The sequence below is a fragment of the Cyprinus carpio genome, chromosome B3 (assembly GCF_018340385.1).
Source record: "Cyprinus carpio isolate SPL01 chromosome B3, ASM1834038v1, whole genome shotgun sequence".
Taxonomy (NCBI): Eukaryota; Metazoa; Chordata; class Actinopteri; order Cypriniformes; family Cyprinidae; genus Cyprinus; species Cyprinus carpio.
In genome coordinates this window covers 36,421,656-36,448,650 of record NC_056599.1, presented here as the reverse complement: position 1 = coordinate 36,448,650, position 26,995 = coordinate 36,421,656, and the positions used below count along the sequence as shown (strand labels likewise).

At 36.9% G+C, this 26,995-nt stretch overlaps 1 protein-coding gene across 1 annotated transcript; it reads right to left on the bottom strand.

The window, feature by feature from the left end:
• Positions 1-1,856: 1,856 nt before the first annotated feature.
• On the bottom strand, positions 1,857-26,849 carry usp36 (ubiquitin specific peptidase 36). Its single transcript, XM_042721347.1, has 21 exons — positions 26,698-26,849; positions 22,295-22,556; positions 20,440-20,661; positions 19,956-20,066; positions 19,580-19,682; positions 19,425-19,492; positions 16,526-16,596; positions 16,351-16,433; positions 16,073-16,184; positions 15,846-15,992; positions 14,809-14,909; positions 14,588-14,723; positions 13,626-13,979; positions 9,087-9,293; positions 8,493-8,611; positions 5,371-5,988; positions 4,933-5,141; positions 4,112-4,297; positions 3,580-3,695; positions 3,346-3,480; positions 1,857-2,679 (listed from the first exon to the last, which is right to left on the bottom strand). Exons 2-20 carry the CDS (start codon positions 22,545-22,547, stop codon positions 3,349-3,351), a joined length of 3,348 nt encoding a protein of 1,115 aa, XP_042577281.1. The 5' UTR covers positions 22,548-22,556; positions 26,698-26,849; the 3' UTR covers positions 1,857-2,679; positions 3,346-3,348.
• Positions 26,850-26,995: the final 146 nt, after the last annotated feature.

The following is a 26,995-nucleotide window of genomic DNA, read 5'->3' as shown; positions in this document are numbered from 1 at the left end:
CATCCAAGATGTAGATGACTTTGCTTCTTCAGTAGAACACAAACAAAGATTTTTAACTCATACAGTTGCAGTCTGTCAGTCATATAATGGAAGTGGATGGGAATCACGGCTTTGAGAGTTTAAAAAAACAAAAAAAAACAAAACCAAATTAAATCCTGCAGCTCGTGATGATACATTGATGTGTAAAAACACGATACGATCGGTCGGTTTTATATTGTTAAATATCAGACAGGTTTATTATTGCGATTTCGAAGCCTGGAAAAGTTATAGAACCTGTTCAAAAAAATGATCCAAATGATTCTGAATCCAAAAGATTTAAAAATATCCAGGAAGCACAAATTCATTTCTTTAAAATTAGAGGAAATAGGCTTACAATAGTGACAACTCGCACTCTACTCAGAGGTTTAATTTGCATGAAAATGTGCCAGGCACTTTGATAAGATACCTGCATTCTAAACAATTTTTTTTTTTAGTTCTAAAGGACTAAATTACACTTATGTTGATGTTTAAGAAATCAGCTTATGAAATAATTACTAAAAGGTCATACATCTATTGCGCAACAGTGTTGTAGCACTCGAGTCTGGACAAGAGTTGAACTCAAATCTGAATTCAAGACCATATTTGCTCTGACTAATTGAGACCAGTTTGAGATTAATGGTCCTGATAGTCTTAAAAAGACAGATTTAAAACTAGTCTCAGACTCCAGTCCATCTCAAGATCATATTTTTAGGACTAGACGAGACCAGCTCATTCAAGTTCAAGCCGAATGAAAATACTCTTGAAAATATGATCTTGGATCACAATTTATGTATTTATTATTATTTTATTTATTTTTTTTAGGCTGGTCAACCTCAGCGGTCAAACTGAAGTTAAAAAAAAAAATTAAAGGTAAGATATAGGCTAGCTTAACATTTAATATAAGCACATCAACGGTTTTATGATAGGAATATTAAACGATCTTCAGTTATCTAGTGACAACCTACTTGACTTTTTGTCAATTAAAACTTTCAAAACAATACAATACTTTTATATTAAAAACAAATCCAAAGTCAGATTTTCTGCTATTGGATTGAAAACCAAGAAACCAAGCTTTTCACAAAAAAGAAAAAAAAAGAAAAAAAAAAAAATCACAACTTTATTGCACCAGTATATCTATATTTATGTATTTGCAATACTGAATGACTTCATGTTTTCAGAAAAGGCATTAGGTACATAACTATCAATTCAAATATAACAAAGACACTCTTGTGTTCTTTAGCTTTCAGTCTCTGAAAATAACCTCATCTCGTTTCTAAGAGAATACAGACACATCCTTGTGTCTGGGTCCAGAACAAGACTTCAGAGCAGCCTTCCAGACACACATCTACTGGTTAATAAAATTTCCCATGTACGATTCCACAAACCTTAAATCCATTAGGCTTCCATTTAGCATTAAGTATAATTTGCAATATGTTCTATTCAATTTAAAAAAAAAAATAACCAAGGCAACTTTTCTAAAACCCAAGGATTCATGAAAGGATGACAGGAGGAGGGCACAGAGAGAGAGCACAAGGTAGACTGTACAATGTCCTAAATAGGAAAACGTCAACATTGGTTTACTCCTATGACGGCTCTTCAGTGGATAAGCATGTACATCATTCTGACCCAATGTATAACAGCACTGCTAACGGACAGATGACATTTGGACCAGCTTTTGTCGAGTTTTTCCCCTGGACTGAACCCTTCACAGGGCATCCGAGGGATTGCTGTAGTTGCATAGAGAGTAGGAAAGAGATACAGGATGAGACGCTAAACCAAAGACAAAGGGATACTCCACAGAAACACAGTGGTTTGTGTTAAGGCCCATGTTTTTTATGTTTTAGCTCACATGGATGAAATGTATTGCATTGTTGTATGCAGTCCTGTGCATAAAAGACCACGTCGTCTGACTGGAAATGGTGGAAGAAGTCTTATAGAAACTGCGGAAATTGTCACAAGAGACTCATTTCCCTTTAAAAGTATGAGAAAATCAAACACTGCAAAGGGGAGTTGGAGGAGGAGGATGGGCTAGTATTCAAGCAGGTATTGTATTGAATGTATTGCCATGCAAGACAGCAGGGCTGTGTGTCTGTGGCCACACTACTTCCTCCAACAGATGATCCATTCAGGCAAACAACTGCCTAATAACATCTGGCCCAAATATGAAAAAGCTAAACAATTTAGCGAACAAAGTTCCATGAAGGGAATAATGATATTTGTTGAGTCATTTGAGGGAGGGGCTACATTTTCCCATTTTTAGAAAGTGTGAGGGTTTTCTTTTCAATAAAAGACCCCAGATCAGGTCGTTTTCGTCACTGGCCATCACTGTCTGAATGCTCTAAATAATCCAGCCCTGGTAAACATTTGCTCTCATTACAATAAGAATACTTCAGATCATTAAAGGTTAACAGGGTGCAAAATCTCTGGTTTGTCTTATTTCCTATGATCCTAAGATCATAATGGCACTGTTAGTGATTTGTTTAGTTTGGATTTCCGATGGTGACTAAAGCCTCAGGAGATGACCTCAGCCTCATGGCTTGATGTCACAGTACTGCTGCACTCTTGTGTTCATCAGAAGAACCTCAGACAGATCCGACTGCTGCTGATCCAATAAGACAACTGGTCTGGTCAGGGCACACGGCTGGGATCCGCATTTCAGAACTGCAGCAAGACAGTAAAACAGCTGGTTATAGATATTATCCAAGTTTGAATATATATTAAAAAAAATATATAAAAAAAAACATCTGCCTATTGAGTGTTTTAAATGGAGTGATAAAATAAAATTAAGGATGCGACAATTCATTTCAAGCTGATGGATACTGTTCTTCACAAAACAGAATTCTAAAGGAAAAAGATACTTCATGTTCACTTAATTTTAATAAAAGTCTTCACATTCGAACAGCAGCGTGTGAATGGAATTTTAAAATGCAAACAACGCTAATGTATCACAAACTATATAATAATTGCGATAGGCCATTTGCAAGACGTTTTAATTATAACCCATCTTATATAACCTACACATTATTTTACTGATGGATGCTTTATTTTGGAGCACAAACCTTTTCTTGCTAGAGCTAGTGTGAAGACTTGACCTGTGTTTTTAGCATCACCAAAAGGACATTGCTTTATGTGACTGGCCATTTTCAGTAAAAAAAAATAAAATAAAATAAAAACCTACTTAGGAAAACCAACGTAAGCCTTACAAATTACAAATTCTTCAATGTATAATAGAAAGAATTGATAATTGTTTAGTATTTTTGTAGCTTGCAAAGGAAAATAATTTATTGCTAGAAAGGAGTAGAAAAAACAACAACAAAAAAAGTGTACCTTTCAACGTCGAAACCCCAGACTGCTCCGTCTGCCTCCCGGAGTGACTGACCACATGTTACGATGCTCTTGGATCTTCTGGAAGACATTACCATTCCTCCTCTTCTCCTTTTTGTATTTTTTCATTTTCTTTACCTATTCAAGAGGAAAGAGATTAAATGACTTAATATTTAGATCTAACACTAAAATCTACACTATATACACTTTATATTTTTTATACTTTATAGTCCTCACTTTTCCACTGTCAAACTCCCTGTCCCACTCGTCAATGACGGTCTCATTTTGGGCATAGCGTGCATCCTCTGCAGCATCTCTGCTAATGGCCGACGGATCTCCTTCCCAACTGAGAACTGTTGAGTGAATTCATTCCAGATGCTGTCATTATTTCAGGTCATGGTAATAATTCAAGCATAGGTCTGGTTGAGAACTTTAAGAGCTTTTGAAGTCCAGTGCTTAATCTTAATTCACTTTTCCTGTGCTTCACATAAGAATAAACAGGAAGTAAAAATAAAATTTAAAATGTAAGAATTCAACTACCAATTGTTTTCTGTTTTTCCATCATTCATTTTCCCCCAGTATAGTTCTGAACACAAAAACAGGCCATTTAAAATGAATCACAACAGAAACAGAAATTGTCTGGTTTCATTTGAATGCCTAACAAAGACGTTTAAGAACTGCTTGTAACTGAATTTTAACTTCTCCAATTCTCAGGGAAACGGAGAGATTGCGCGCACAAGGTTTAGTTGACATATGACTGAAAGCTCACCCTCAGTTCCATAAGCTTTATCGGAGGAGTTCTTGAGGAGCTCCTCGACTACGTCGCAGCTTTTCTTGCCATCCCAGCCCATAGGAGCAGAGCATGGGCCTTTTCTCGACGTGCCCTCTGCTTCTCGATGGTTCTGGTTGCGCTTGTAGCCATCTTGAACCTGGCTGTCCCAAACGATCACGGCAGCTGTATCAGAAAATGGCAGAAGTGTAACTCTTCTATTTTAAGTTTAAGAATAGTTATGGATAGGGATGCACCGATACCACTTTTTCCAGTACTCGCCCCTATACCTATAATTTTATTTTTGGTACTTGCCGATACCGTATTTTTATTGCATTTGTAAATTGTAAATGTATAATGTTAGCTGGTTAACTTCATTTATTAAAGAGATAGTAAAACCAAAATTTATTTAGACACCTTCCACATTTCTTACATTATCACAGTTTATTCTCTATAGTTTAGAAGGTGGTAATAAAATATGACAAGAACTCAGAGTTAAACTGTGTCAGAACAAATTCAGCTTGATAATGTTAGATAACTTTGATAGAAAAGTATGTAATGGATTATAATCAAGCAAAAATTATTCAGACAGTTGTTAGTATGACAGTATTTACACAACTTTCAATACTTAGTCGGGAAACACTTAGCCTTAATGACAGCCTGAAACAAACTCAATTCCTGGAGGGCCACAGCTCAAATCACAGCTGCTTGTAAGCTTGTGGCCCTCCAGGAATTGAGTTTGAGACCAATGTACTAATAAAAAAACAAACAAAAATAAAAAACATGTCTATGTAGTCTACAACAGAATATTATAACACCACCTGTGCTAGGATTACCAGATTTCTGCTTGCCCACATTGCCCATCTGACTAGAAGACTCTACTCCATTGGTCTCTTGAAGCTCCACGTGAAGTTTTTCTTTATCCCTCGGTCTCTCCTCCTCCTCTCTGAAATCTTTTTGCCTTCTCTTTTTCTTCTTGGTCTCTCCTAGGTATTCTGTGTTTGCACCACTAACCTCTTTTACATCAGTACTGAAAGACAAGAATAAGGCAGTTTTGATCATTAAAGTGAATGAAGTTGTGCAGTAACATTATGCATTTAAAGATATGTTGCAACCATTGTAATTTTTTAAATATTGGTGTTGACTTTATGCATCAAAATATACTTTGGGCTCCAAGTACACAACCCTAGTGTATGTGTTAAAAAAAACAAAAACCAAACAAAAAAGCTATATATTAAAGATTTCAGTAACCAACTTACCACTTTGAAGCCACGGCTCCATTGCTGATCTCTTTAAGCTGCTCTTTGTGTTTGTGCTTCTTTTTCTTCTTCGGGACGGGGTCTGTCTCTGGCTGAGGTTTGGTTTCTCGGTTTTCTGCCACTTTAGATGTCTCAAACTCCTTTTCTATGGCTTCTGAGACGATGCCCCAAGTTTCTCCAAGACACCAGTCCTCATCCTGATGGGGCTCGAGATGGGACTGCACACATTCCCTCTGTCCTTCAAGACCATTTGCCTCCTGTTCCCTTTTCCTCTTTTTCTTTTTCTTCTTCTTCCTGTTTTCAGTACTTGGCTTTGGTTCTTCTGGGGGCGAGGCTTTAGGGGCATCCTGATCTACTTCTGAATGTCGTCGTTTTAGTTTCTTTTTCTTCTTTTTTAGAGTGGGACTGGCGAGTACCTGGGGTGACCCTGTAGCTGAGGCTGATGGGTTTTGGCTCTGAATTGGTCTGGGTTTACTGGGCTTAACACCATTGGTCTGTGGAGAGAGAGCATGAGCGGGTGGCTCCAGAGTGGAGGAGGGCCGTTTAAGGGTACTTTTAAATTCTTTAGGATGGTAAGTTGAAGGTGGAGATTGCAGGTTGAGTGAATGAGTTGAAAATCTGCGCAAAATACACAACGATTTTAATTATTAAGAGCAGAGATATCCTTTTACACCAAGTTGATAGTAAAATGAGAATAGATATAACAATACATCTCTCTTTAGTCCTGGCACTACCAACCATTTTATAAATTTTATACAAAAAAGCAGCAGTGTATTGATATTACTCAAATATTTTTTAGGGGTTTATCAAGGTAGTAAATAGATGGTTCACTCAAAATACCTGAACATTTTAATAATCATTAACTAATGTCTTTCCAAACCTGTACGATTTTGCCTCTTGAAAAGAAATGAGGGTTACAGCAATTTTACTCTTAAAATTGCTTAAATATCAGGTTGTATAAATCAAAGCAATGGCTTTTAAGTGTGGCGTTAAAGAGTGTCACTATGTACTGCCACTGCACTGAATTTACCCATATTCACAGATGTTTATTAACACAAATCACATGGATTTGAAACAACATGAGGGTGAGCAAATAATGACAATTTTCATTTTTGTGTGAACTATTCCATTAAAATATTTAACTTCTGTAATTACTGTAACTTCGATCGAACACTGCATGCAGACTCCAAACAAACATTGTTTTATAGATAATTTCAGTTATTTTCGAATTTTGTTTTGGTCACACTTTTCGGTCTAATTCACACTATTAACACCAACTTATCTCACTAACTATTAACTACTCATAATTTGCTTCTTATGAATAATTAAAGTAGTTAAGTATGGGGTAGAGTAAGGGGATCTAAAATATGGTCATGCAGAATAAGTCATCAATATGTGCTTTGTAAGTACTAATAAACAGTCAGTATACTAGTAATATCCATTCTAATAAGAAATAGTGAGAATTGGACCCTAAACTAAAGCATTACCATTATTTTTTCCGTTATTTGTAAAAAAAAAAAAAAAAAAAAAAAAAACACAATTAAAGTCAGCATGAAATGAAAATACACACTTTGATCTTATTGTGAACAATTCATCCATGCACGTTTATTTATTTTTTAACCTCAATTGATCAAAACGTCATAATACTTTGATAATCTGTTACAATCTAATGTACCAATAATCACAATCTGGTAGAAAAGATCTGTCGCTACGTCTATTGCATTATGACTTTAATGAGAGTTAATGAGAGTTTTTCAGGCTTTCATTTTAAAGTCAGCATGAAATGGAAGTTGTAACCTACTTTTCTTCTCCAGTGTGATGTATAGCAGAGTGAAATTTTTGGGTGATCTATCCCTTTAATATTTTTGACTAAAGATTATAGTGATGTGCATGAATAAACTAATTCCTAACTAGGGCTGGGCGATATATCGAATATTAGCGATAATATCGGAATAATTTTGACAACGATGTAAAATGTAAAAATATCATGAATATCGAATATTTCAAATCCAAGCATATATTTCCCAAAAGAACGCGCTGAACGTCCAAAAAAGGAACATGCTCTACACGCCTCTACTACGAGAGTGGTTGCATGATAACAACAGTTTAAATTGCCGAATCAGAGCTTCGCTGTTACAAGTATACATTCTGCCCGGTGTTTGCTTATTTTAAGCGATCTGGCAACCATGCACACATGCTCACTCCTCAATGTGGAAGCGCCGCCGTCGATGATCTGAAAACACTAACAAGCTGGAGTTTAGCGATCTAATGAAAGCGTCGTTCAGACACTCTGTGTTCTGTCATGAGATCTAAACTGTATTGCTTGCGATTGTGATCGCTGAATAAATGCACTTACTCGACCACTGATGTCTGAATAGAGAAACATAGGCTATGGCCATTTGGAATTACTATTAGGGAATTTCACTGTTATATTTTTCATAATATAGACAGAGAGAGTGCAAAAGTCTTTGGTATTCATATATATTATATTATACACACACACACTACTACTACAGTTACATACAGGCCTAGATGTGTTCATTTAATAAAAAGCAGTAAGTGATCACTTGGTCTAGATTTTTTTTTAACTGCTTAAATTAGCTTTTCAATCTAAATTGTTTTTTTTTTAATGGGGCAAAAGAAAACAACTTTCCACAATTTTGGGGTTTTCTTGTCAGTGAAAGACAATCATTGCTGCCTTTGAATTCAGCAAAATATTTTAAGAGCTGCCCACCTTCTGCAACAGCCTTTGCTGCATTAAAACAGAACCTCAGCTCACTAGATTTTTTTAGCAGGGAAACATGGGATGTGCACAGTTCAAAGCAAGCAAGATGTGTGCTGAGTGTCATGACAACAGCGAAGCAGCTCTGATGCAGCACACCGACCCAAAGCCTAAACTTAAATTTATCATTAATAACAAAGTTTTGTTTGTGTAATAGACTAGACTAGACCCCTATTCCTAACAGCCTTCAGTCACATCAAATCAAATATAAATATCAAATATGTTCCATTGGAATCGACTGGATTGTGAAAATATCTAGTTTTGAGGCTTGATGATTTCACCCGAAAAGGAAAGTTAAAATTCAACCAAATCTGCTTTCACTTTCAGAGCGAGGGAGTACCTGTGGTGCAGGTGGGTGGAGTCCCGGCTGAGAAGGTGTGAGGGGTCACTGGACAGATGATGAGATGAAGGGGGCGGAGCCTCAGTGCTGCTGCTGCTCAGGCTCTGCCGGGGACTGGCCTGCAGTTATTGACATAAATAAAAACTTTGTGGTCTAAAAGAATATAAAATAAAAAAAAACAGCCATGAAACGTGACAATGACAAAGGGACCCATATGGGGAAGAAATCATTGAGACCAAACAAAAAGAAAAAGAAAAAAGTAGGAAGGGGGAAGGAAAAAAAGAAAGTGTAGCAGAGAAGAATTAGAAGTTGTTAGAAAAAAAATTAAATAAAAAAAATAATTTTTTAAAAAGGACTGCAGTGCAGACTGCGAACCCACAAGACAGATATAAGCTGAAAGACGTAAACGTATTATTATTGTATTATTACTGGCCAGAGTGAGCAACATGTCAAGGCTCCAGATTTTAAGAAAATACTCTTTCAACACCCGTACATCGACGAGGAATGAAGTGGACAAATATGGGAAGGCAAACACAAACGGTCTTAAAAACCACCAGCAGATGAAACAAGGGTGGATGGAGATGGTAGACTGACCTTCTTGGAGGACAGGGCGAGTCGTTTGGCGGGCGGGGGGGACATGGTGCTGACGGGCTCTGAGGAGACATTTGTGAGGGCCTGGGGTTTGAGTTTGACCATCTTCTGCTCCTCTGAGTTCACACGCTCTGTGCTCTTAGCTGGAGATGCTGGACTGTTCACACTAGACATGTTGCCAACAGGTGCGCTCCTCGTGCCAATAGACTCCTGAGAGAAACAAAAAAAGAATCTGAGATGAACATCAAACTAGGGCTGGACGATTTGGCCAAACATATTTAATCACAGTGTTTATCAGGCTATATTATATTGATATTTATCACAATATTTGTGTACCATTAATGGGGTTAGGAAATGCTTCCCACATGTTTGTTAAACCTTGAGAATGAATATAAATATAACTCATTTGTTCACAATTAAACTCCATGGAGTAGCTACCTTTTAATTTAGGACCCCATGAAATCCATTTTATTTTTCCCTAAATTCTGTATTTTCCATTTTATTTCTTCCTAGATTCTGTGTTTTATGATCAAAAGTGGCGTATTATTAAAATAATTTTTTTTATGTTGTAATCTGATGAAAGCATTCCATTTTAATTTTAATTTATTTGTTTCAAATAAGACACTACACAACAGAACTGAATTAACAGAATTAAAACATGGATGAAAAATTTTCTTTGGTTATATGATATTCCTTAAAATATTATTATTACTTTGAGAAATACATCATAGCATAAAAGAGTTGTCTTTGATTAACAGTCATCAGAGCAACTGGTTATTAGGTTGTTTTGGCTGCTATTTCTTTAAGAGCTGCCGCTGCTGAACGTGATGCGGATCTGACACTACGGATGCTCTGATCCACCTTTTTCGCCTCCGATACCGATTCTAATACCTAGGGTTCGGTATTGCCCAATACCGATCTGATACCAGTTGAGTTTTTTTTTTTTTTTTTTTTTCTATTTAAATGTAGAATTTATATTTTATATATATATATATATATATATATATATATATATATATATATATATATATAAATATATATATATAGATATTATATATATATATATTATTATATATATATATTTAAATGTAGAATTTATATTTATACTGATAATCATTTTCACAATCTACTAGATACAGATTACTTCATATAAAGAAAAATAAAATAAATATAAAACAAATATAGGCCTATGCGTATTCATAATCTATGACAAAAATGCATCATAAACTAGGTTAGTGGATAATTCGGCAGCAAAAGGTATTCTAGAAAATTCAGTGGACAATAGTTTTAGAAATCTAAACATTTAGTGAAAAAACAATATTTTGTGGGGAACATATAAAAGTGTTGCACTACATATGGTAAAATATTATACACTGCTGTTTGTATTATAAAATCCATTCATTAAAAATATTTCTGGATGTATTTATATGCAAGTATATACTATAAAACGAAAATAGATTTCATTTAAATGTATAGCATATTTTTTTAATAAGGCAATAACATATGATAGATACGATAGAACAAAAATACAGTGCAGCATGACGCGCTTACAAAGTGCACAACCGCTGTGCAGAATGATGCGCTTGAAGCAACACGCTTCAATACACGTTGTGTATTATATATGTGCAACAGTTATTGAGCCTTTCTTTTAACAGTTTTAAATTTCAGTTACTGTGCATGTTAAAAACAATTTATAGTCTTTTCTACACCCGTGTTTTGTTCTCACAGACACCCGGTAGCAAGTAGCAAAACATTATTAAACTCCGACAATAAGTCCTTTTTGCTAATTCATAGACATGTATTTACACATCTAGTATAATAATGGGAACATAGAACGATCTTGGAGAGAGCTTTACTGAGCTGACTGTCGTAACCGAACGCGACCAGGGTTTAAAGGCTGAACGAATCACTGACAGACACAGCAGAGAAAAGAGTTTGTGTGAAACTTAATGTAAGGACTTAAATATTCATATATAGCTCACATTAAGCCAGCGGTTCTCAATTCCAGTCCTCACGCCCCCAGCTCGTTAGAAGTGAGCTCCGTGCATGAACTGTGTTCGCATTGACACGGTCCCTACACAGTGTTCATTGCTCCCTACTCCCTGAGCAGGGGAAATCTGTTGAAGTATACCTCCCTTCGGAACATTTATTCACGGATTTGCGCTGCACAACGTCTCCACACACAGACAAGTGTGACATCATATACCTCTGTAAATAAATACAATTTAAATTCACATCTCACACACTTCAATGCACTTTGAATGGAATATATATGTTAGCTTCGATCTGGAATCATGGCAGAATATCCTGTGATGTCCACTTTGCAGGGCAATTACGTTCGAATAGAACAAACGTCTGAAGCGATAAGAGAAACGTACAAAATGTGCAGAGCAGGGGGGCGCGAGGACTGGAATTGAGAACCACTGCATTAAGCTATCGTATGGCTTCAGAAGTAACACAGAATAATTCGTACAATCGAAAAAAAATCTCTGAAAAATACCCGATCCGAGAAAAATGGCAGTATCGGAGCCGATACCCGATATGAATATCAGATCGGTGCATCCCTATCTGACACGCATAGTGGCCCATTTTCTCTCATTTTGCAGTATCTTTTCTGACCCACTTCAGCTCTTAAAGTCTCAATTAATGAACTGACGAGTTGAATCAGGCATGTTAGATGAGGGATACAGCGCCGGGCTTCTCAAGAATAGTTCTTAAAATATAACTTACATAACATATTACATGCATGCACAGTTTTAAGGCAGCTTTAATTGCCTTTTTGGTAACTTCATTTCTGCGCTCGTTTGACTTGCACCCGGTGCTGAGACTAAGTGGAGTGTGCAATGCACTACATTGATAAAAATGCATTTTTCTCAGTTTTTGTTTTTTCAAAATGTATTTCTGATAAAACTTATCTGCATTCAAGTGGTTATAAAATATGAACACATGAAGATAGAATAATTTTTTTGTTTTGTTTAAAAGCAGAGGCTCAATTCTAATTTTGATGTGTGTTTAAATATTAATAGAAGAAAATATTCTGAAAGCCGTCAAATTTAGGTGAAAATCATCAAAAATGCTGGTGGTGGCTGGCAACTTTTTAAAAAAAAATACAAATAAAAATAAAAAACCCGCAGGCAGGGAAAGAGTAAAAATGGAACCCAGAAAATTAATGGAAAACAATGTTAAAAATAAAACTGAATTTGAAGAAATAAAACATTTCATAGGGCCTGTTGCTGTTTAATATCGTACGTTTTCATTTCAATTAAATAGATGTGCTTTTTGATGAATAACATTTAATTTTAATTAAAAAAGAAACCAGAAAACTTAAAACGAAAAAAAAAGGGGATTAAAATTCTAATGGAAAAATATGGAATTTCACAGATTTTATAGGACCCTATTCATAATGTGAATATGCAATGAATATTTATTGTTAAAGGGGTCATATGAAGTTGCTAATAAGAACATTATTTTGTGTATTTGGTGTAATGCAATGCGTTTATGCGGTTTAAGGTTTAAAAAAAAACATCATTTTCCATATAATGTACATTATTGTTGCTCCTCTATGGCCTGCCTTTCTGAAAAACATTGATTTTTTACAAAGCTCATCGTTCTGAAAAGCGAGGTATATGCTGATTGTCCAGCTATCCAGTGCGTTGTGATTGGCCGAGTACATCAAGCGTGACAAATGTTATGCCCCTTACCATACTGTGATGCCGTCTCCTAGCACAATGAGATAAAAAAAAACAATAAAACCCACTACAAACGAAACATTTGTTGCATCAAGTGGGGGCATAATTACTGATTATAATGACTTCTACTGACTTTTTAACGTGTTGCATCGCGCCACGTAAACGTGCATTTCTGATTGGAGAAACAACAAACAAGCTCTACTCTACACTGCTCAAAACTCGCGTTTGAATCATCAGTGGCAAATTCTTTAAATATTAAAACGTACTTACAGGCTGTGAGTCAGAAGCGCCAGACTGTCATTGCAAAGTTGGAATTGCCCCACTTTATAAAAACAGCCTTTGTGCACAGAAGTATTGTAGGCTACTGGTTCAGGAAACAGTCCTCATCCTCCATAAAATATGCTGCGCACATCTGAATATTTGGGTTGAACTGTTCTGGAACAGTGTTGAAATACAACTTAACCACTGATTTCTAGTTGTGTCCTCTTTTGGAAGACCAAACAAAGTAGTTTCACTTTCACAATGAAACACAGCGTCTCCACAACATGGCGGTGACAGCAACAGTGAGAATAAAAGTTATGCCTTCTTTCTTTGCTTTAACATTTGGGCAGCAATATGCAAATCTTCCCACATCATGACGTAGACATGTGGGGCTTGTTATAACGAGCTGTTTTAGGAGGCTGTGGACGAGTCTAAACTTTTATAAAGAATATCTCTTTGGGTTTGAGACTTTAGTCTTTGCAACTTTACAGATCTTCTTTATGCACCAAGAGCTTGTAACAGCCCAAAGAGAAAGGAAAACTTGAAATCACATCATGACCCTTTTAACTAAAAGGGAAACACTAAGACTTACTTTAGACTCAGAGGATGTGTCTGCTGAGGAGCTATCAGACAGGGATTTGAGTGAGGTAGATGATGGCAGGCCGCGGCCCTCGCTGTTGCTCCTCTTGTCAGTGTCAGGTTTGGGGAGGCCGTTGGATGGAGCAGGAGTGCTTCTGTGGGACTGAGGCTGAGGTATGGGCTTCTTCACTTTCTTAAAGGGCTCCTCGATCAGTGTGGGTCCACTGGGCAGCTTGGGCGGGGCATGGGAGTTCCCCGTACCATTAGACATCTTCGGCGATTGGACCCCTGAATAGTTTCTGGCTACTGGAATACCAAGACCCCCATCCACTGACTGGATTTTTCTCAGCTGAGCAGGATCAAGCTTCTGAAAAGGACAAATAAGAGGTTTTGAAAATATGAGATGCTATGCAGGGGTAGCCTCTTTTGACTCTTTAACCCACTAGACATAATTATGATATAATTTCTAGAATACAAGTCTGAAATGTGCTGTGACTTCTATTCTAAAGAGACTTTGCATCGCATGGGAGAGATACATGAGCCCACAAGTTTGCATTAAGCCATATATTGGGTTTGCATTGTTTTGGGAGCTGTCCACCTAATAATTTCACAATTTAAATGCTTTCCTACGATGGTAGCCCACATTGAATTTCTTATTTCTCTTCCCAAATCCTCTCTCACATCTCACCCTCAGACTCTGCAGGTGGTTTATTTATACAAATGTTTATTTACCATCTTTCTATCCCTTTTAATCCCTATATTCACATCTTTTAATGTGGTAAAGTAAAAAAAAACACTGCATATCAGACATATGTGTGTGTGTGTGTCAAATTAACAGAAATAATGTTTTTCAAATATTGTTTGTATGAATTAGAAAATAATGATCTGTGTAAAACATTTTTGTATGATTATCTCATGGGTTTCAGATTTGAACTCTCCTCACATTTCACATTTAACACTTTCAAACATTCCTACCTTTGTAACCTGCGGTGAAGACAAAGGTCCATTGAGTGCGCTCTTCTTCAGCTGCTCCGGTGTCATATTAGTTCTCCCAGAGTGCACTATGTTCTGCTTTGTATTTGAAGCATCTGTATTCTTCTTTTCAGGGATCCTGCCACAGAAAAGATGTGATTGTAAAAATGAGGCATCTCTACTATATACTGCAATATGAAGAGTAGACGAAAGAACATGATTACCTCAGGTAAAAGAGGACATAGGCCTGCTGATTAAGGACAACCTTGATGTTACTGGAATGCACCATCGAGTCATTCATCTGGTACCACTGTCCATTACTGGCCTACGAAAGCATATTTGCACCAGAATATTAGCCATAGTAATTAAGCTTGAAAAAGACAACATCAAGTAAAAACTTTTTTCCAACAATGCTCCTTTAAAGTTCTCTCATCAAGCCGATAGGTTTCTCACTGGTTCATTGATCTTTGGATCTTTTTTGCGTTTACTTGGAACTTCTGAGATTACAGCCATCTATCAAAGGTTTTTATGCTCACCATATTAAAATATCAACAATCTGTAACAGAGGTTTTGAGTCACATTATCTACATTGAGCTTTTCTAATTTGCGTTGGTGGGGAAAGAAACATTTGGAAAAGAAATGGTGGCAAGTTGCCACAGACAATAGTGAAATTATAATTTATAAGAAATTATAAGACTTAAGAGCTCAATACTGTGATTGGCCAATCAGAATCAAGTATTCCAGAGAGCAGTGACCAATTAGAGAGTTACGTGGTAGATGGTTCTCATCAGAAATTCTGCTGTTTAACACCATTATCTAAAAAAAATTAAAAAAAATCTTGACAAAATGCAAACTGGCGGCTTCAACAAATGCATATACCTTCGATCAACAACCTATGAGCTTACAGAAGGTCTGTCTGTAATGGTTCATAAGTTATCACTGAACTGGATTTTTACTTTCAGAACTGAATGTTGCACTCTATAATCAACAGACTTTTCCTCTGTTTTACCACAAAATAAAATAATTGTGGTTTTCATGGTTTTTGAGACACGTAGCAAAAAAAAATGTGGTTTTCATGGTTTTTGAGACAGGATGGTAAACCAATGGAATACACTGCCTCACTAAACCACAGTACTCGCAGGAAATCTCAATGAATAGTCTCCTCTTACAATATTTTCCGCTAAACACTTTTTTTATTGGGTATATTGTTCTGATAATGATTTATTAATTGGTTTTTTTTTTTTAAGAGGTGTCATGTGGCTCTCATTTTGGTGTAGGTGTTGTTGTGTAGAGTGTGGGATGTGTACTGTGTGTGCACAAGGACAGCATAGAGGCCATACATCACCGGATCACCTGTGCTCTGGGACATGTACGGGCGAATGTTCAGGAACTCTGGGTAGCCAACATCCTAACAGAAAACCATCAGTCAGCAGGTTGATCACAGAAAAAAGGCCAGTTTGCGTGAAATTGGCATGTATAGGATGAAACCTTGGTAATTTTTCCTCCACTGAAGTTGGCGAACCGTTTAAGTGACAGCGTCAGCACATTTGATGTTCTGTGGACTGTGAACCTCTTAGTCGCTGGAACCTTCTTTTTACATCTAAAGCAAGAAAAGAACATGATGAACATCTGTGGCTCTTGATATTCTAACACGCTTCTGAGTGGTTGCTTACTGAATCAAGAACTCGAGTGGCCTGCATAAATACGTTTTGATGCTATTGATTAAACTTGTAAGAAAGACCCATGCTTATGGTTGTACAACTCACTTGGCACACATGTAGGCATTCTCACCACTCAAAACATCAGGCTTGACAAATAGTTCCAGAGCACGAACGATGTTGACCGCTTGCTGAAGAGGAATGGGGAGAGGAGATTTCAGTCTGGGACAAAACACATTCATCATCCTGACGTGACTGAACCACAGGGCTTTCAGAAACTCACCCGAATCTCCAGAGCGATGTCCAGGTATGGGTCATACGTATCCGACACGCTTTTACAAATAGAGCACTTCACTTTAAAAACAAAGAAAACAGCATAAAGATAAAGATTCATGCATTGTATGCTATATGGGTCAGTAAAATTTGTTTTTGTTAAAGGGATACTCCATCCCAAAATGAAAATTTTGTCATTAATCACTTACACCCATGTCGTTTCAAACCCTTAAAACCTCTGTTTTTCCTCGGAGGTCCATAAAAGGTATGAAAGTCGTCATCAGAATACTCCATCTGCCATGCGACGTGCAAATTGGATTATATGAAGCGGCGGGAACACTTTTTGTTAGCGAAGAAAAAAATAATGGCAGATGGAGTATTCTGACGACGACTTTCATACCTTTTATGGACCTTGACACTGTTATTTACTTGGAAGTCTATGGGACAGTCACAGGCCTCCCGGTTTTCATCCAAAATATCTTAAATTGTGTTCCGAGGACAAACGGAGCCTTTACGGGTTTGGAACGACATGGGGGTAAGTGATTAATGACAAAATTTTCATTCTGGGAAGGAGTATCCCTTTTAACTGCATTCTTTTATTCTCCAAGAATGCATTCAATTTATCAAGAACTGACAGTAAAGACATTTATAGTGTCAAAAGATTTTGAACTTTCTGTTCATGGTTTCCGCAAAACATGAAGCAGCAACTGTTTTCAACATTGATAATAATGAGAAATGTTTCTTGGGCAGGAAATAGGCATATTAGAATGATTTCTGAAGGATCATGTGATACTAATGATGCTGGAAATTCAGTTTTGCATCACAGTAATAAAACAAATGTATTCAAATTAGAGGTCGACCGATATTGGATTTTGCCGATACCAATAGCTAGGTTGGACCACACTGGCCGATACTGATTAATTAACCAATAATTTTTAAAATGGATACTAAACAAAAACTAAAATAGTGCTTTCCGTACAAAATTTATTTAAAAAAAAAAAAAAAAAAAAAAAACCCCGGTACTGAGCCATACTAATAGTAGTAGTAGTAATAATAAAAGTAATAATAATAATAATAATATCAATAACAGTAATAGTAAATGTTGAAATTACCACAGTCTAATAGGGCCCTATGAAATAAGTTAAATTTTTTCCTAAATTCCATTTTATTTATTTCCAAATTCCGTTATTTAATTTTTCTGGATTCTGTTTTTTTTTTCCATTTTACCCCTAGTCGATTTTTTTTTAATAGTTAAATGAAAGTTTATTAATCATAAAGCAAGTCTAATTAATTAAAATCATGAAACTTATACATTTTCAAATCAATTTAATGAAAGTTTAACAAAAATTACATGATTAGGGTCCTATGAAAAGTTTTATTTTTTCTCAACATATTTTTTTATTGTCACCAAATTCTGTTTTAGCGTGTTTAATTATTTTAACACATAAAACAACTTTGTTTATTTTTCTTAAAGAAGCCTAATGATTTTTTCCCCTCAAAAATTCTGTGTATTTACATTTTTATTGTTATCGATTTTATTTGTCTTTTAATTAATGAAAATTAAGCAAACTTTTTTTTTTGGCAAACAAAGGGGATTTACTATTAAAATTAAAACATGGATGAAATGTTGTGTGATTATTCCTTAAAAAATAATGTTTGTTTCATTTTAGTAGTAGTAGGCTATGTACATTCTACTGAAAAATAGACTTCAAACCCGGAGTTTTATTTTGACGGGTTGCCGTGAATATCTTCTGTGCATGTGATATGATGCTTTTGCTCAAATCAAACGGTCAAATGCTCATGAAGTGACTCTCAGAGCAGTTTTGGAGATGTTGTTCATGTGTTTTCATCCTCATTTAGTGAGAGAGCAGACGCTGAAATCACCGCGAGCGTCATGCGCGTTAAACTGTGAATTTCGTTTTTATGAATGGATTCCGTGATTCCGTCCGCGTTTTCTGCATCGCAGAAAACATAGGGCCCTACAATTATACCAGCACAATGTATACTCTTGCGCTTTAACTGCTTCTGTTATTGAACACTCAAGTGATTATCTAATCAAAATAAAAGAGCAGCTGAGTCTAGGAGAACTCACCGGTATCACACACATCCGGACGCATCGCGTTCAACTCGAGCAGCCGTCTAAAACTGTTTATTTATTCACCAAACGGACACAAGTTTACTTCAAGAATGAACAATGAGTCAAATATAAGTTTGAAGTTCAGTGTTTAAGAAACAGAAAGACAAACGTTTCGATGAAAATGCTCAATATACAATTCATTATGTACATTAAGAATGAATCGGGACGAATATAATGTAATTTAATGGAAAACTATGTGAATGGCGCTCTGAGGCGTGGCAGGATTTTCTGTCTGAAGCTTTTCGCTCTGTTCAGTTCTCAGCCGCTCCAGTAACGGACCCAACCCCGGAAACTATCAGCCGCTCCAGCAAAGGACGAAACGCGGAAAACTATCGGCATGGATTTTGCCGATAACCGATTGTTCCAGCAATCAACTATTGGTGATACATCGGTCGACCTCTAATTCAAATAGAACACAGGCATTTTAAATTGCATTATTTTTGAACAAATAAAAACAAGCCTTGGTAGGCATAAGACACTTCTATTTACTTTTCAATGGAAGTGCATCTATTACTGTATTTTTCAACGATTTATATACACATATAAAGCTGGGTAATATAGCTAATATCTCTATCATAACCTCAGGCAAAAGTAAGAATATAACAATTGTGAAAACATGATTATCACACTGTCTAATACTTTTTATTAGTACAAGTGTAAATAATACTATTTCCTATAGACAACAAAATAATCACACTTTTATGACATTACACACTCTTGGATCTCAATGTATCATGTTTACCTTAGAAATTGCCGTGATGTCTGTGCTTACCTCTAGACCTCAAATAACCCCCAAATATCTGGTGGACCAGTGTGGTGGCCTGTGTTTGTCTGTCCAGTCTGTGAACAGAAGGGCTCATTATTCCTCTGATCCAATAAAACAAACTTTTAATTTCTGCAGTGACTTAGTTACGGTAGTAGTCTTACTTGGGATATCCGTTCAAACAAGCTTTCTGCATGGCGTCAATGGTGTAACGCAGAAACTCATGAGCATCCTCTTGACTCCCAAACCGAAAATGGCGAGCAATTTCTGAAGGATTTGAAAACAAGTCAAGTTATGTCAGAGGATAACAGAGGAAAGGGATAGAGAAAAGGAAAAGTGATGTGCTAATGAACAGAAACGACACTCCCAAGAGTATCGGGAACACAATCTCATGACTCAACACTTAGTCACACTACCACAGTAGTCATCAGCAGCACTTCCTGTAACTAGTGCGTCATCTCTTTTAGCTTCCAAAGCCATTTGGAAGTGATGCACTTTTCCTTGAACAAACTTAGTTTAGCTATTAGAGGAATTTCTTACTTTTCAGATCTCGGATGAACGATACAGGTTTGATGGAATTGCCTGTGTTGGCAAAGGCTTGGATGATATGGTTCTGCATTACACAAATCATGCAGAATCCAGATTGGTGGCCTGAAGGAGACAAAAGGGAGATCAGCATTCATAATGAATTCCACACATGAAATGGCACAAACCAGCTACCTCTACAAAAGTTAGCAGTTTTTAAATCATGTATACTCTAAACCAGTGGTGAGGGTGAGACACTAGGAGTTCTCAGAAAAGTTCAAAGAAGAATGGCTTCAGATTTTATAAAATAACACAAAATAAGCTTTAAAATAAGCCACAATAGCTATAAATCAGGACATGTATCAATTTAATTAGCTGTTCTTTAAAATAGCAGTCACTTTTATTTAACACCAAAGCCTTCCCACAAGTCCTTGGAAAACAAGTTATTGTATATGAGAGTGTAGAGCACTAAGTTTTATTCACTGAAGCTCTTGCTCACAGGATCGGCTGTGCTCCTTTGAGAGCAGGTAGTTTGCCAGCGGTGGGGTGTAGGTGAGACACTGCACAGTAGAGTTGAGGAAGCAGGTGTTGCCCAGGTTGTGGAGGCCGGCTCCAACCCGATACACCCGTTCCCACTTCATGGACAGCTTGTTTCCAGCAAAGAGCATCTTCTGTGGAGCAGGGATCCCATCGCTGTGCCCAACGCTCAAGCTCTCGGAGACTGTCGCATGCAGGATAGAGCATGTTATGTGGAGCAGGGATCCCATCGCAGTTTGCGCCGTTGGGATTAGTTTTTGATTATTGAAATTTAGTTTATTGTGGCAATTTTCGAGTTCAATATCATTATAAATATTTATAACCCATATCGGCATTATAAATCATTTAAAGACTGAATATCAAAATTATGCGCACAAGAATTTTTCTGTAGCATGTCAGATTCGCATCACATCCAGCAGCGGCACCTCTTAAAGTTACAGCAGCCAAATAACCTATTAATAACCCAGCTGCTGTGATGTCTGTTCTTCAAAGAACAAAATTCACAGCATATGCTATTCTGTGTCAGCTGCGTCACGCGGATACATTGTTTTTGTTCAAATCAAAGCGTAAACAACAGAAAACGTATTCGCGTGGCACAGCTCCAAAATGGCGTCAGGGTAACGTGGAGGAAAAAATTGTTGAATAAAGTTGTTATTTTTGTCTTCTTTGCATACAAAAAGTATTCTCGTAGCTTTGTAAAATTCCGGTTGAACCACTGATGTCAGCATGGGTTATTTTACCGATCTCCTTGCAACATTTTTAGGATCTTGATCGTGGTAATGAAATTGCTGACTATGGAGGGTCTGAGAACTCTTAGAATTCATAAAAAAAATCTTAATTTGTGTTCTGAAAATTAAGAGAGGTCTTACGGGTTTGTAACAATATGAGGGTGAGTAATTAATGACAGAACTTTCATTTTTGGGTGAACTATCCCTTTAAGGATTCATCTATATTTAATTCAAAAATTAGTTTTGATAAGTTTAATCAATTTCTGTATTTCCTATTTGCTAAAGGGCACAGGTTAATATAACATTTATTATAATGGTTTTATGTAATTTTTATTTTTAGTTAATTTTAATTTTGATTTGTTTTTTTTTTAATTCTATTTGGTGTTGATATTGTTGGTTGTCTTTTATTATTAGAAAAAAAGATGCCATTAAACATATTAAAAATATACTGTCTTTATGTTGGTGCTACATTAATTTGATTGCAATATAAAAGTGTATTTATTTTTTGCTGTTCGATTGACAGCACTAGTAGTAACATTTCCCATTGTTCAGCAAATTTTTACAGGTGACATCCAATCATTTCAATAGGAATCCATTTGATCGGGAATTTCACACAACTAACAACCAAAGGAACTTCACCAAATTACAATAGCATTAACTGTTAGCCTGAAGCTGCGAAAATTGATTTCAGTCAAAAAAAAAAAAAAAAAAAAAAAAAAAAAGTACAGTTAAATATTACTACCGTTGTAAGAATAAATTAAACCTGAACATTTAAAAACAGAATTTGGTTTTGGCAATTTTGAAAGCAGCAAAACATATTTTAGCCAGATTTTCCCCTAAAATTCTAAAACTTGATTAAAAATATTTTCAAGGGTTTTAAAAGAATACAAGTATTTTTCCAAAGGAGCAGTAATACTAGAATCTAATAACATGTTTTTAGCTTAAATCTAATGATTGCTAAAACCTCTCTGTTAATTTAATGATGTTTATGAAAATACAACTCCTTATTAACAATTATAAACAAAATGAAAAACATCCCTGCGAAATGTATTGAAACAGTGGGCCCGAGGTCAGTGTTGGTGATCTTACTTTGTCTCTTGATCTGAGCAGGTTCAGTCGGTCTCTGCGCCGCAGCTCCATCATTCTTGGGATTCAGGATCACATATTTTGTCTTGAGGGTCTCCAGCTGGTAGCTGAAGCCTTTGCTGGCAGGTTCAAACTCGATCTTCTGCAGAAGCACTTTCTTGGCGGATGAAGCCAGCAACTTGTTCAGGTCGCCCTCGTCGCTGGAGTCCTTGCGGCCCGGCTTCAGGGCCTCTTTGAGCTTGTCCACTATCGGCATTGTGTGTCACTGAATAAAAACAGATTGAAGAACAAATATGAGAAACTGCTCCATTATTAAAGCTCTCAGAAATTCTGATTTTCAAACACTGAAGTTTTAGTATCACTTTTCAGTTCTTCAAAACAAACCTACAGTTAATCAAGAACTACAAATCTGACATTCAACCCGCTCATTCAAGTTTATACCAATATATCATGAAACTCATCTGGCAAACTGTGCAAGACGCAATAGAAAAACAGGAGCCTGTACATCCGCTCAAACCAATCAAGACACCAGGAACTACAGAAAGTGTCAATCAGCCACAAACCACAGAGCTTTCGCATGCCTTGACAGATAATAACTTGCACAAAGCTGCATGAAATGTAACATCCAAGCACTGCGTCTGAACTGAATCCAATCGGTGAACAGTTAGGACATGGAAGTTGTGTTACATAACTGCTACAGCACTGCTACTAGGGAAGAGTGCACACCTATCAGGTGTGGCTGTGAGGATAAACAGAATTTGATGCAACCGAAACAAACAGGCCATACAAATAGTTTAGAATGTTACTTAATACCACAGCAATAAATACAATATATAGCAGTTTAAATTAAATACAACTGCATAGGCACACATTTTTTGTTTTTTATTTGAATGCATATCCAGGTTCAAGCAATTATAGAAATCACTACATTGTTTAAATCACTTAGTACTGAACTAAACCACGAAAGAGAATCAATCACCTCATTATCTTACAAAAGCAAATAAAAGACATATATACTCTTAAAAAATCACTTTACAGCAGATTTACTGTATTATTACAGCTGCACTTGAGCTGCTGACGACAAAGCAACTGTCTGCAAGATCATTCCCAATTTGAGATGCTTTCTTCAAGCCAGCGGAGATCTGGTCTACAAGCATATGTTTTTATGGTAGCATTTTACAAAAAAGATCCAATTTTTAATATTAGTTGGCTGCATACGTTACATGAACTAGGAATGAACAATACTTTTTTCAGCATTTATTAGTTTTAAAATTGATTTCAGCATTTACTAAGACATTATTAAAATCTGATGAAGAAAAACATCTACATATTGGATGGCCTGATGGTGAGTAAACTTTCAGCAAATTTTCATTGTAGGGTGAACGATTTCTTTAAAAGAGAACTGACAACATATAAAAAAAAAAAAAAAAAGCTCTGTGCTTCAGAATATCAATAATAAAAAGTTTCTTTAGAAAAAAGTCACAAAGCATCTTCGTTTAGATCTTCAGAAAAAAAAAATATAATATGCACACTTTGGTGCGTTCAGGACTGAGGGAACAGTAAAGCTGAGTTGGGTCCTGCATGGGCTTACTCATCAGGTCTAGTGCTGACGTACAGAGCTGAGCAGCAGCAAGCAGGCTGCACATGCATCAGAGCCCCAAGGGCAGACTAACCTTCATGTGCGCTTGCGATTACTGGTGACACAGCCGTGCACAAGCTGTGGTCAGCCAAAAGCAGCGACGTAACAACCTGCGCCTGTGTGCACCAAGACATTCATCTCTTCACTCTACTGCCAATATATTCAACAGCAGGTTAATTACACAGAGCACAAACACAGATTTTATTAATATTACACACATTTATTCAATTGGGCTTGAGGAAACTATAGAGAAACCTCGATTCCAGAGAGAAATTATACATTTCAGGTTTCAATGCTAGAATGGTTGATAACTTACAAGAGTATAATTAAAAACAACATGAAGAACACTAACATACAACTGGACAATTAACGAGTATATGTCAAGAACATCAAGAGAATGAGGAGAATCAATGCAATTAAAATGTAATAATGTAGCTTGTAAATCATTCGGGATTTAAAGGGGTCATAAGATGCGATTTAAATTTTTCCTTTTTCTTTGGAGTGTTACAAGCACTTGGTGCATAAAGAAAATCTGTAAAGTTGCAAAGACTAAAGTCTCAAATCCAAAGAGATATTCTTTAAGAGTCAACCACGGCCTCCTAAAACGCCTCATTCTAACACGCCCCCACGTCTACGTCACAATGTGGGAAGATTTGCATAACACCGCCCAAATGTTCATATAAAGAAAGAAGGCATAACTTTTATTCTCACTGTTGCTGCCGACGCCATGTTGTGGAGACGCTGTGTTTCATTGTGAAAGTGAAACTACTTTGTTTGGTCTTCCAAAAGAGGACACAACTAGAAATCAGTGGTTAGGTTGTATTTCAACACTGTTCCAGAACAGTTCAACCCAAATATTCAGATGTGTGCAGTGCATTTTGCGGAGGACGAGGACTGTTTCCTGAACCAGTAGCCTACAATGCTTCTGTGCACAAAGGCTGTTTTTATAAAGTGGGGTCAATTCCAATTTGCAAGGACAGTCTTGCGCTTCTGACTCACAGCCTGTAAGTACATTTTCATATTTAAAGAATTTGCCACTGATGATCCAAACACGAGTTTTGAGCAGTGTAGAGTACCCCCTATTTTGCTAATATTATTAATATTTGGACAATAATTAAATATCCATCCCTGCAGTAGGGAGTCCTTCACAATCTGTATGAACAAAAAAAAGCCACTTTAATTGCTGACAAATGATATTAGACATCTGAAAGCCGTGTTTCCTAAAATGGGCTCATTTTCTGTTTTATGAAGCATCCTGTTACTATTTTGGTGCGAGAAACCACTGCAAACAATCCAGTGCATGAACGAACCGTCTGAATCGATCAAACTGAACCCAGGTACAAATTAGGACCTTTTTACAATCGGTTTTACATTGAGAATAATTTGGCACCACTAGCTCAGATACAAAACAGCTGATAGCAAACATACAACACGATTGTTTAAATATTCTCAAGTCAGCATACAGATATCTATTATTAGACAAATATTTATTAGTTACATTTGACAGGGGGTATTCCCTGGTAAAGAGGACTAGAGATGCCCTTGCTCCAAACTCTATACTATACACCACAACTAACCTACTGACTGATTACTACCATAATTCATGTTTTGCAAAGGCAGTTAAGCCACGATTGTCTTAAACACAATAAACTATCATTGACACCCACGGATCTACATTTGAAAGTGTATTTATATGTATTAATTTATTTAGCCCAAACTAGTTTACAAAGGTTTGACAGGAAACAGTATTCTGCTGAGGTGTTAATGTCTTAAAGAGTACTTCCGGCTGAAAACACGTGTCCAGTTAGGACTCATGTCATGTGCTTTATAACTAGTACACACTAACCACTATCACTACTTAGCTGTCGGGCTTCCAGCTTCTAGTTTATTAAAATGTGCTTACTGTTTCTCTGTGTGTTTATATTTTCTCTAATCGTGTTTCAGTAACTTCCACAGCGGGTTGGTCATTACATGCACGTGCAGCACGCGCCAAACGAAGCCTCAAAGTGCTCTAGGAGGGCAGCTAGATTTTGAGACACGGCCTGAAAAATGTATCACCTACCATTACGCCGCACAACATCCACACGTTTATAAAACGCGAAGTTTAATTATAAAGTGAATAAGATATTACAAAAAGCACCTCCGTCACCCTTTGTGTAAACTAACGTTGTAGCTCGGGTTGGATGCCATCAGCAAATCACAATTGACACATAATATACAACATCTGCTGTAGCTTTACAGTGCGTTTATTAGAGATTGTTACAATGCAGCTATTAGAAACTCGGTGCATTCAGAAACATGTGATGATCAAGGACATCATGATCACAGCTTATGAATAACCCTAGCGCGATGTTGGGTTGAACCTACAAGCTTTCGGTTAACAGCTCGGAGTGTTTAACACAAGACTGCACATTTACTGTGGATGTACAGACGGTGTTTTGCGCGGTTACGCTAGTCACAAGCTAACAAGCTAATGTTACTTTAGCACCCGCTTTACCGTAAACACTGCTGTTTTCATCGACAGCGTTCACCGTTTCTGCACATTTGGGCATTCAACGTGAAATGTAGAAACAATGATCGCTGTCGGCTACATGTTTAAGGCAGATATAACAGACTGACTTCTTGAGCTGAGTCTCACAAAGCGAACGTGGCGTTCATATACTGCTGCAATGTGCTGCTAACCCTCAAACAGCCGTTTTCTGAAGAAACAACACAAATTCTTCCGTCACTCGCCTCCTAACGCGTGCTAATAACATCATATACGTACCCATCCGTGATTAACCGCGAATCGTTTGATCTGTTCTGATGTTAAGGCTATATTCCGCTACGAAGCCTCAATTTGGTACGTTCTCTGCCCCATGCTGCATTATAAAAGGGCGTGTGTACACGCGTGATTGACGTGACGGAGCGGCCAATCAGCTTTGAGGACGGCTCTCCCATTCATTGCTCCAGTGTCCAATCAGAGGAGGCAAGGCTAACTTTTAACATGGACCCCCGTCGATTCATGCGCTGTTCACTCGCGGAGTGTGCGGACTGCTGGCAGAGATTTATCAACTGGGGTCCGT

Coding starts and splice junctions, on each gene's coding strand:
- usp36 (XM_042721347.1), bottom strand. CDS start 22,547: ATGCCGATAGTGGACAAGCTCAAAGAGGCCCTGAAGCCGGGCCGCAAG. Junction 15,993..16,072: donor GTGGAGGAAAAATTACCAAG/GTTTCATCCTAT, acceptor GTTTTCTGTTAG/GATGTTGGCTACCCAGAGTT. Junction 5,989..8,492: donor TCCACCCACCTGCACCACAG/GTACTCCCTCGC, acceptor TATTTTGCGCAG/ATTTTCAACTCATTCACTCA.